This window comes from Heterodontus francisci, unplaced genomic scaffold (assembly GCF_036365525.1).
Source record: "Heterodontus francisci isolate sHetFra1 unplaced genomic scaffold, sHetFra1.hap1 HAP1_SCAFFOLD_510, whole genome shotgun sequence".
Lineage (NCBI taxonomy): Eukaryota > Metazoa > Chordata > Chondrichthyes > Heterodontiformes > Heterodontidae > Heterodontus > Heterodontus francisci.
Window position 1 is genome coordinate 170,280 of NW_027140486.1, and position 12,067 is coordinate 182,346.

Genomic DNA, 12,067 nt, shown 5'->3' on the forward strand with positions numbered 1-12,067 from the left:
ATCGACCTGTCCTGCTACCTTCAGGGATCTGTGAACATTCACTCCAAGGTTCCTCACTTGCTCTACACTTCCCTGTATTTTCCCATTAATTGTTTATTCCTTTGCCTTGTTTCACCTCTCCAAACGCATCCCCTCACATTTCTCCATGTTGAATTCCATTTGGCACTTTTCTGTCCATCTGACCAGGCTATCAACATCTTCCTGCAGCCGACAGCTATCCTCCTCACTATTTACCACACGGCTAATCTTTTTGTCATCTGCAAACGTCTTGATCATGCCCCCTACATTTACGCCCAAATCGTTATTATATATCACAAAGAGCAGAGGACCCAGTACTGAGCCCTGCGGAACTCCACTAGAAACAACACTCCAGTCGCTGTGAACGATTACCCTTTGTTTCCTGCCGCTGAGCCAAATAGTTTATCCACCTTTCTGCATTTCCCTGAATCCCATCGGATTTTATTTATTTAACCCGTCTGCCATGTCGGATCTTGTTTAAAAGCCATGTTAAAATCCATGTAGACCACATCAACTGCATTGCCCACATCTATTCTCCCTGTTACATCTTCAAAAAATTCGATCAAACTGGTTACAAAAGATCTTCCCTCAAGAATGCCATGCTGACTATCCTTGATGAGCCGGTGCCTTTCTAAATGACAGTTTATCCTGTCTCTCAGAATAGATTCTAATAATTTGCCCACTACTGAGTTTAGACGGACTGGCCTGTAACTATTCGATCTATCTCTCGCTCCCTTTTAAAACAGAGGTATGAAGTTCGCAGTTCTCCAGTCCTCTAGCACCACACCTGTATCCCGTGAGGACTGGAAAATGATGGTCTTACCTTCTGTTATTTCATCTCTTTTTTTCTTTAACAGTCCAGTTTACATTTCATCCAGCCTGATGATTGATCAACTTTCAAGGATGTTAATTCCATTAATACTTCCTCTCTCCCCATGTTTACCATGTCCAATACTTCACACTCTTCCTCATTAACTACAATATCTGCATCTTCCCCCTCTGTTGTGGAGACAGACGCAAAGTATTCATGAAGAACCATACCAACCTGTTCTGCCCCTAAACATAGGTTACCTTTTTGTTTTTTTCTGGGCCCTACACTCTCCTTAGTTATCTTCTTACTCTGAACATACTGATGAAACATCTTTGGTTTCACCTCGATTTTGCTGGCTAATATTCTTTGATACCTTCTCTTTGCCTTCCTAATTTCGTTTTTGAATTAACCCCTCCATTTTCTATACACCTCTTGGCTTTCTCTAGTATTGAGCTCTTGGTGTCGGACATCAGCTTTGCTTTTTTGCCTTATCTTATCCTGTAAGTTCCTTGGGGCTCAATATTTGGCCGTCTCACCCTTTTTCATTGTGGGAATATGTTTACTCTGAACCCCTTGAATCTCCCATTTGAATGTCTCCCACTGCTATGACAGTGATTTACCTTCAAGTAGCTGTTTCCAGTCCACTTTCGCTAAATCACTCCCCAGTTTAGTAAACTTTGCCTTGTCCCAGTTGAGAACTCTTAACGCTTGTTCTATCGCTGTCGTTTTCCAACATTATGTTACAAGTGATTGAATTATGATCACTACCAACCAAAATGCTCTCCCACTGCCGCTCCTTCCACCTGCACATCTTCATTTCCTAAAACTAAGTCTAAACATCCACCTTCTCTTGTTGGACTTCCTACAGCCTGACCAAAAGGTTCTCCTGAATGCAGCTCAAGAATTCTGCTCCCTCAAATAAGATTCCATGTAAATAAAATTCTGCTTTCCTGTTCTTCCCACCAAAGTGAGCAACCTCACATTTTTCCATGTTACTTTCCATCAGCCAAATTACTTAACCTATCTATTTATCTTTGCAGACACGTTATGTCCTCCTCACAACTTGCTTTCCTAACTATCTTTGTAACATCAGCAAATTTATTTATAATACACTCGGTCCCTTCATCCAAACTATTAAAATAGATTGTTAAGTGAAGAGGCCCGAGCGCTGATCCCTGTGACACCCCACTTGGTACAATTCGCCAACCTGAAATTGCCCCATTTATTCCAGATCTCCGTTTTCTGTTGGTTAGCCAATCCTCCATCCAGTTCAATGTATTATCCAGAACATCATGAGCTATTATCAAGTGGAGTCACTTTTTATGTGGCACCTTACCGAATGCCTTTTGGAAATCTGGTTCTCCTTTATCCACCTTGCATGTTACATTCTTCAAGAACACAAACAACATTGCCAAGAAAGATTTCCCTTTCGTACAAACTTGATGACTGGCTGATTATGTTATGATTTCTAAATATCTTGCTACTAATTTCTCAATAAATAATTACAGCATTTTCCCGATGACAGATGTTCGGCTAACTGGGCTATAGTTCCCTTTTTCTGTCTATCTGCTTTCTTGAATAGAGGTATTTAATTTGTGGTTTTTCAATCCAGTGGAACCCTTCCAGCATGTAGGGAACTTTGGGAGATTATAACCGAATCATTTGGCCGATTGTGCCCCGAGAACCATTTGCGTGCATTTGCTCTGCTGGAAAGAATCATAACGTGAGAGATTCTTACCAGTAGAAAAGGATTCTGTACCCTTGATGAAATGAATAAGTGAACGGGCATTTTTACTTTGTTTGCCATATAGTTTATCTCATCTCACTGCACTCGGAGTTTCGGACAATGATGGACACGTGATGTCTTTCTGGAGCCTGCCACTGAATAACAAAAACTGCCAGCAGCATAATGGGAAGGGCAGGGTTCAAATATCGTTTTCTCCACAAACACAATAATCGAATGTATAGAAAGGAGAAATCAATAGGCTTATGATTGTTAGCCTGCAGGAAACACGTAACGTAAGAAAGGAAAGACGTGAAACTAATTTCCACCGGTTTCACGCTCTATCGGCTGTGGCCACAGCGTGAATCGCATGAGTCGCCGATAACATACAAAAGCACCATCAGCAACATAGCTTAAAATCCGTACTCTTGAGCCTGATAAATGTCAGCTCACCCGATTATTGGACCAACTCTCTGAATTACTAATTCAATTACAGTATGGGAACCCGGGTAAGTGTTGATTCAAACGCTGGAATTTTACATTACCCCGACCCGGGAATCTACTGTACCGGGTTCGGTAAGTATTATTAAGCCAGTAATATAATCACCCGGGAGTAAATAGCACTCGTACACGGATGTGTGTTGTGCCAGTACTGTGGGTTTGTGTGATACTGGTACCCGCAGCTGTGCTGCACACGATCGTGGGAGTGTGGTGTACTGGGCAGGGACTGCGTTGCATCAGGAGCTGTCTGTGTGCAATAGATGGACAGGGAGTGCGCTACCATGGGACCTTCGAATGTACTGTATTGGGATACAGGAGTTTGATGTCTTGCTACTCGAGCATGTGGTGTACAGTTATCCAGGGCTGTTCCGTATCGGTACCCGATAGATTGCTATACTGGACCGTTGGTGTGTAGCATATCATCACATGGCATATGCTGTACTGTTTCCAGAAAGTGTGCTCCCCTGGGTTCCAGGAGTGTGCTGTGTGGGGTCCCGGGCATGCGCTATACCTCGGCCCTGCAGCATGATATCCTGGGACCGGGGAATGTGTGGTCTCCGGCTCGCGGGTGCACTGTGGTGTGGGGTGGCAATGGGGTTTCAAGGACGTGGATGTGACCGGGTTACTGGTTATTCAATGCAGAAAAAATACTTTTCTTATCTATTGATCCCAGTGATGGTGGAGAAATCAATAACCTTCGCACTCTTCCTTTTTTCCTGCTGCCTTTACATTTTTCATGATCCTGTCCTGGCTTTCAAATCATGTTACTTCAAAATAAAGCAAAGGTCAGGGAAAATTTTCAGCACTGAGGTACTGAAGATTCCTGGCAATGTGAGCTAATGGTGCATTTGGAAGGAAAAAAAAACACATTAAATGTTCATTCCCCAAGTACCCCTGGATTTGTGTCTGGTACAATTGTGTGAAGCAGGCTTTGTCTGAAAATTCATCCGTCGATGCTGTGAGATCTTCTCATCGAATTAATTTGACCATCATTGTGAAAGGATATTTCACTCCATTTCTCAACTCCAGTCTGAATTTTCTTTGGGTCACTGCATAAATAAATGTGTTCGTGCAACAACTCAAGAGCTGGAGTATGAAACCTATTTCCTGAACAAATGTGGGCAGAGAAACAGTAACCATGTACGAAAGAAAGTATTCCAATCGTTTCAAAATGGAGCACATCATAAACACCACCCATAACAGTACGAAATTCCCCGATATAACGAACAGTAAAATCATGGATTTTCTTCGGTTCGCCATCTCTGGGTCCATGGGACTCTCCCCACTGCTCCGACTCCGGAGCCGCCTGCGGGCTGTATTGGCGATGATAATGTTTTTGACCGTCAGTGCATTCAATAGTAGAATCAAAATAAATGGAATAAAAGGTGTTAAAATATGATGCATGAATTCAGTAACAGCCCAGGCCAGTGACCGACCTTTAGCTGGTGCCACGACGCAAAACCAAGGACTGTTCGAAAGTAGATATTTAGATTGATACAGAAAGTACCAGAACATATTTTTCAAACAGCTCAGCACAGTCACTGTTCCGAGAACCACAGCGGCTGTTTTCTGGGTACAATATTTTGTTTTCAGCTTCTGACAACAAATGGCTACAAATCGATCAAAGGAGAAGGTTACGGTAAACCAGACAGAACAGTCTGTGGCGGCATAAAGCAGGCCGGCGTGGATATCACAAACTCTAACGTAATACAGAAAAGCAAATTGTTCCCGATAAACAATTGGAATCTGCCTTAGGATCAGATCGAGAATAACGACCAAAAGATCCGCCACTGCCATGGAAACCAGATAGTAGGTGACACATTTGGAGAGACCGCACTTTCCCCGAGACAGGATCACAATCGTCACCACGTTAACTGTACACAAGAAAATAATGGGAAATTATTCATCAAACACCTGAATAACAGCAGTGTGATGTGTTTCTCGTTAAATAACAGCACAGGATGTGGAATATGTCTATTCACGTCCGTCACCATAAACTGAAATTCGGAAAGACAGATGATGGAATCGATGAGCTAACCTGTGACGGAACATCCTGCATATAGAATTTTTAATCAGAGTAATCAGCAATGAATCAGCAGTTAAATGATGCAACGGGTTCGAATAAAACAAGGTGAAAATAGCAACTGTATTTTGATTAAATAAAAAGAGGGAAAAAATCTGGAACTGCACTTCCATCTGAACACATGAGCGTGGTTATGATTTTCAGCCAGTTGGACGTGTTTTGCCATTCAATTAGCTCCCAGTTGATCTGTATCTGAACTCCATCTGCACATCTCGGATCCTTGATCCAACTGAAAAACTAAAAATATGAGGTTTGAAGCATTCAATTCACCTCGTCTGAACTGCTTTGTCGGGGGAATTTTTCTGGATTTCCACTACGCATTGACTGAATAGAATCGAAATAATGACCACAATCATCATTTGGTTGCTGTCAGTGAAGAGAGTTGACATCCATGGAACACATGTCAACGTCAAATACACACGTTGAGAAAAATAAAAATAGCGTTATAAACTGATAAAAGAAAGAAAAAGAGAGATAATAAAGAATATCGTAGCAAAGAAAGAAAGAAAGAAAGAAAGAGAAAGATAGAAGAAAGAACTCACATCTATGGATACAAAAGAGAAACTCCAGTCATGAAAAACACTTTACAGCCAATGAAGTACCTTTCCCATATATTCACTGCTCTAATTTAACGATCTGGACGTGCGGACTAAGATATTACATGCTGTTAAACCCCGGTTGCTGAAGTACCAGCTCCAGGTTGTAACTTACTCGGGACACCAACCGCAGCCAAGATGGGGAAGTATATCCTTTCTACATCATTAAACGCCCAAAGAATTTTGAGTTTTATCAGAAAACTAAGAGACATCCCTTCTGGTAAGAGTCGTTAATACAGTATTTGCTGTTGATACTGGAAGAAATTCTCCTATTGACACATTGAGAGGATCTCCACTCTTTATCGGAGAAAACACAAATCCATGAGGTGAGATAATTGGGTCCAATGCTGCCTGGGATTACTTACAGTCACTGAACAAACAGATGAAGTCAACACTCCAAGAATTCACTGAAGACCAGGTTAAAGCTGTATCTTCATAATCTCTTGCAAGTCCCACAATCCGAAGCAGTATTTCCACAGATGGCTTTTCTCAAAAAAAGAACGGCGAGACACTGGGTTAGCACAGTGTCATCACCCAAAAACCCGAACAAGTGTGCTCCTATTAGAGAGCAACAACTAATAAAGAACTTAAGCAAAAAGCAAAACATAACAATTTTAATATCTGAAATAATAACATTACTGCCAGTTTTCACCAGACCCTCCATAGCTGTGGTGCAACTTCCAAAAATGTCCTCTTGCTTACTGATTTTATGCAGCATTTTTCACTTATAATTCAGATTTCCACCTTCCACAATATTGTTTTCGCTTCAAGAGTTTTAAAATATAGTTTGTTCATTTATTGTGGTTTGCTTGTTATATAAAATGAATTGCTTCAGAGAAGCATCTATTCCAGTTGATGATAGCGGTCAAAATAAGTATGTTATCCAGAAAGGAAGGAAGGAAGGAAGGAAGGGTGGAATGAAGTAGGAAGGAAGGAAGGAAGGATGGAAATTAGTCACTTTATAATGCGAGCAATATTGTTACAATTGCTGGCCACAATTAAGTGCAGAGTCTTGGAGATGGTTGATGCGTGATATTTCTGCATTTTAATTAAATATTTAATATTCTTGTTTAAGTAACAGGGAGACAGATTTGTAACTAACTTATTAAATGTTTGCACGTCATCATCGTTGTGTCAAATTTCAGGGTTTTATTAATATGAAACGGTGATTATCTCAACAAGTGTGACTGAACTTTAGTGAATTCCTAACTAGTGGAACAGTCTAGCTCTCGATTCCGAATCTTGTGGCTCTCTCCCTCTGCTCACAGATTGTGCCACGTTGTACCCGCTTATTATGAGCAAACTGGCTAACTCCACTCATATTGTGCATTTTTTGATTCCTTCATGGGTTGTGAGAATCATTGGCGAGGCCAGCATTCGTTTTCCATCCCTACTTGCCATTGAGACGGTGATGGTGAGCCTCCTGCTTGAACAGGTGCACTCCATCTGATGTTGGTGCACCCAAAATGCTATCCTGGAGTTCTGTTTTTTGGCCCAACGGCATTGAAGCATCAGCGATACAGTTCCAAGCTAGGATGGCATCTGGCTTGGAGGAAAACCTTCAGGTGGTGATATTCTCATCTATCTCTTGGCCGTGCCTTTCTTTGTGGTAAACCTTGAGAGTTTGGAAGGTCCTGTCGAAGCAGGATTGGCGAATTGCTGCAGCACATCTTGTACGCCTACGCAATGCTCGTACTGTGCGCTGGTGCTGGAGGGAATGAATGTTTAAGGGGTGCCAATCAAGCGGTCTTTTTTGCCCTGGATGGTGTCAGGCAAGAGGAGAGTAGTCCATCACACCCCTGACTTGTGGCTTCTAGATGGCAGACAAACCTTGTGGAGTCAGGATTCGAAATACATAATTGCCACAGAATTCGCAGCCTCTGACCTGTTTTTGTAGACACAGTATATATATGTAATAAAAATAAGCAATGCTGGAAATACTCAGCAGGTCTGGCAGCATCTGTGTAGAGAGAAGCCATGTTAACGTTTCAAGTCAATGACCCTTCATCAGAATTGGAAAATGTTACAAATGAAATAGGTTTTAAGCAAATAAAGCGGGTGTGGGGCATGAGATAACAAAAGAGAATGTCTTGATAGGGCAGAGTGTCAAAGGGAATGACTGACCTGAAGGTCATGGAGCAAAGGAAAACGGTATGTTAATGGTGTGCTGAAAGACAAAGCGTTAGCACAGAGAGGTGTTAATTAACAGAAAAATAAATAGCCCTGGCCCAAAGCACAAACATGAAAAAAGTGTGTAGGCACATGGTAAAAAAAAAGAATTATGTAACAAACTAAAATAATATAAACAAAATTAAAAAGAAAAGGGGGTCCCGTCATGCTTTGAAATGATTGAACTCAATGTTCAGTCTGGCAGGCTGTAGCGTGCCTAATCCTTAAATGAGATGCTGTTCCTCGAGCTTGCACTGATGTTCACTGGAAAACTGCAGCAAGCCTAGGACAGATATGTCGGATGTGTTGGCATGAGTGATGAGGGACGGAGTGGGGGCTGGGGGGACGGGGGGGTGGTGGGGAGTGTGGGGTGGGGGGGTGATTGCTGGTGGTGTTGAAATGGAAAGCAACATGAAGCTCGGGGTCATGCTTTCAGACGGAGCGGAGGTATTCCACAAAGCGGTCACCCAATCTGTGTTTGTTCTCTCCAGTGTAAGGAAGACCACATTGTGAGCAGTGAATACAGGATACTAAATTGAATGAAGGACAAGTAAATCGTTGCTTCACCTAAAAGGAGGGTTTGGGGCCTTGGACAGTATTTATCTGGATTGTCCAGTTACATATCTTGCCATTGATGAATCCGAGGATGTTGATGGTGGGGAACTCAGCGATGGTAATGCCATTGAATACCAAGGGAAGATGTTTAGATTCTCTTTAGTTGGAGGTGGTGATGCCTGGAACTTGCGTGATGTGAAAGTTAATTGCCACTTATGAGCCCAAGCCTGAATGTTGTCCTTGAATTGCTGCATATGTATCAGGAGGATCGGAGGTGCTGCAAATGGCAGTGAACATTGTGCAATCATCAGCGAAATTCCCCACGTCTGACTTTAAGAAGGAGGGAATGTCATTGATGAAGCAGCTGAAGATGGTTGGGGCTCGGGAACTACATTAAGAAACTCCTGAAGCGTTGTTTGGCTGACATGATTGGCTTCCAACAGCCACAACTATCTTCTTTTGTGCTAGTTATGATTCTAAGCAGTTGCGAGATCCCCCCGTATCCCATTGACTCCAGTTTTACCAGGCCTGCTTGATGCCAAGCTCGGTCAAATGCTGCCGTGATGTGAAGGGCAGCCAGTCACACCTCACTCCTTGAATTCAGCTCTTTCCCGCAGCTGGGACAGGTAAAGACTGAATTATAACGAAATAACCGGCGGTCACACGTCCATTGTCTCTTAAGCCTATCAACGTGCAACTTGAAGCCACGTTAGTACATGCAGAAGCTTCCCATCACGTTGAATTCCATTTGATACAAATGTAAGTAATGGGTCTGTTTCTGTATTCCAGCGTGGAATCAGAGATTCATGGAATCATAGAAAGGTACAACATAGAAGGAGACCATCAATTGCTCATCTTGCATGTGCCGGCTCATTGACAAAACCAACCAATTAATCGTACAATCCCGTTGTTATCTCTATATCTCTTCTCCTTTTGCCTGTTCAAGTTTATATCCAGTTGACTTTTAAGGTGATGATTTAGACACCGATGCGGGTCTTTTCTTTTATGCGGGAAACCGGGCCACTGAACAACCCGAAGTAATTTGCTTGAGGTCTAGGCATTGCCAACAGCAGGGGGAATAACGACGATTCTCCCTTTGAGGAACAATAGTTATGGGTAAATGCAAAGGATGGGGGTGTAACGTCTGAATAAAGATTTCATGATGCTGGCGATGTAGATGAGGCTGATCCTTTCCGCTCCCACGTTCCTTCTTCATATCTGTGCTGTTTTAATAGAAGTGAAATGAACGGGAATTGCTCTCGATGAGTCTGCTACCCGCGTTGAAGAGAGGCGCCATGGCCTTGTAGCAACGTACTGTAACCGGGAGATTGCGGGTTTTATACTCGTCCGTGTCTCGAGTTTGTTTTTCACCTTCAACATGACGTTTCGCTAAAGAATGCTCTTTAGTTTGTTTTCGCCTTACTGTTTCTCCATCGGTAAATAAGTATCAAGTTACTCGTTTAACAATTTTACTTCACTTGAGACATTGGGAAAAAATATAAGAAACAGGAGGAGTAGTACTTTGGCCCCTCGCATTCCCCTCCTTTAATAGAATCATGGCTGATCTTCGAACTCAACTCCATTTTCCCGCTTTATTCACAACACCCCTTGATTCCCTCAGTGCCCAAAAGTCCATCGATCTCAGTTTGAATATATTCATCGACAGTGCATGCACAGTTCTCTTGGATAAAGAAATAAAGATTCACAACACTCTGAGTGAAGAAGTGTCACATCTCAGTACGAAATAGCCCGCTGCTTATCCTGAGACTATGGCTTCTAGTTCTGGACTCCCCAGCCAAGATATGCAGCCTCTCAGTATCTACTGTATAACGCCCTCTAGGAATGGTATAGTTTTCAATGAGATCATCTTTCAATCCTTCAAACTGTAGAGAATATCCTTAGCCCATTCTACATAATCTCATCTCATAGGACCGTCTCCTCATCCCAGCAACCGATCGAGTAAAACATCCCTGTTTTTTAAGATCAGTGTGTATAACCCTCACGTATTATGTGATCTCCTCCAGCCTCTGCACTGGTCAATCCCTCTGTAATCTGCTCTCACCTTAGCGCCTTCCCCATATCTTTAAATCCCTCATCTCACTACAACCCTCCATATTACAGTAACAAACTCCCACCAGAGAACCCTCACCATCATAAGCCATCCGCTGGTCCCTAAAACCCTCATTTTATGTTCCCTCCTCGAACCCTGCAACCATCCCGATCTCTGTAACCTCCACTAGCACCTACAATGCTCGCAATCTCTGTAACCTTTTCCAGCTCTCGATATTCCTGTAATCTCCTGCAGCTCAATCAGTCATTATCACATAGCTGGAAGTGGGGATTTTCTGTGTGCAACTGGACTGCTGGATTTCTTACAGTACAATGCTCATTACACTTCAATCAGTAGTTCATTGGTTGTAAAATCCGGTGGGATGTCGGGTGAATTATGAAAGACGCTATAGAAATGAAATTAAAAGCAAAATACTGCGGATGCTGGAAATCTGAAATGAAAACAGGAAATGCTGGAAATACTCATCTGGTCTGGCAGCATCTGTGGAGAGAGAAGCAGAGTTAACGTTTCGGGTCAGTGACCCTTCTTCGGAACTGGCAAATATTAGAAATGTCAAAGGTTATAAGCAAGTAAAGTGGGGGTGGGGCAAGCGATAATAAAGGAGAAGGTGTAGATAGGACAAGGAGAAATGAAAGTATTTCTTCTTTCCTGCTCACTTATACTGCCGAAAGGGCAACACGCAATATATCAAATGGGAGATGATTGTTTAAGCAACTGTTTGAGCTAGTTTAAGTTATAAGCAGGATAGTTTAAATGTTTATTTCTAACACTACTGAAATATTGGAAGCAAAAATGTAGCTTGCTCCTCTGCATCACAGTTTCCAGCTCTGTTTGTGATGCACTGCATTTACGACAACTCTGTGCTGTTCACCCTGGACCGCAGTTACAGCAATGTGTACAGTTCTGTTGATGATATTCCAAGAAGCATTTGATTGCACTCGGGAGGGTACAGGCAATATTTATAGAGGGTATTGCTGGCATTAGATCATTTTAATGATGAGGACAGACAGGACAGAATTGGGGGAGTTATCTTTGAAAAAGAAGAGGCTGAGGTTAGATTTATTATGTGTATAAAATAAGAGGAGCCGAGATGGAGCAGATAGGGAGGACCCACGATCCTTAACAGAGAAGTAAATAAGCAGTGGCCATCGATTTAATGTAATTGGTTTAGAAAATAGAGGAGACCTGAGGAGAAATATCTTCACCCAGGTGGTGGTGGGGGTCTGAAACTCACTGCCTGAAAGGGTGGTACAGAAAGAAATAGTTCACTCACTTAAGAAATGCTTTCATATTCACCTGATTCTCCATAACATACCGTGCTACAGAACAAGAGCTGAAGAGTGGGATTCGGCTGGAGAGCTCTTTCTCCATTCAAAATAACATGATGGGCCGTATGGTCTCCTTGTGGGCCATAAATTTGAATGATTCTATAAATCTATGCTTTATTAGCTTTGCGTTCGTTATTGGCAAGTTCTATTGCTATGAGATATTGTGTTGGTTTGAGATATTTGCTTGAAATCATGTATTAATGAGCAGTGAA

At 42.3% G+C, this 12,067-nt stretch overlaps 1 protein-coding gene across 1 annotated transcript; it reads right to left on the bottom strand.

Annotated features, from left to right (window-relative positions):
• Positions 1 to 4,022: 4,022 nt before the first annotated feature.
• LOC137359992 (probable G-protein coupled receptor 139) lies at positions 4,023 to 5,944 on the bottom strand. Its single transcript, XM_068025587.1, has 2 exons — positions 5,848 to 5,944; positions 4,023 to 4,927 (listed from the first exon to the last, which is right to left on the bottom strand). The coding sequence occupies exons 1-2, from the start codon at positions 5,942 to 5,944 to the stop codon at positions 4,023 to 4,025; spliced, it is 1,002 nt and encodes a 333-aa protein (XP_067881688.1).
• Positions 5,945 to 12,067: the final 6,123 nt, after the last annotated feature.

Excerpts from the sequence above, each read along its gene's own strand:
- LOC137359992 (XM_068025587.1), bottom strand. The coding sequence starts at position 5,944 with ATGTCTCTTAGTTTTCTGATAAAACTCAAAATTCTTTGGGCGTTTAAT. Across the intron at positions 4,928-5,847 it reads GGCTGCGGTTGGTGTCCCGA|TTAACGTGGTGACGATTGTG; the intron begins GTAAGTTACAAC and ends TCTTGTGTACAG.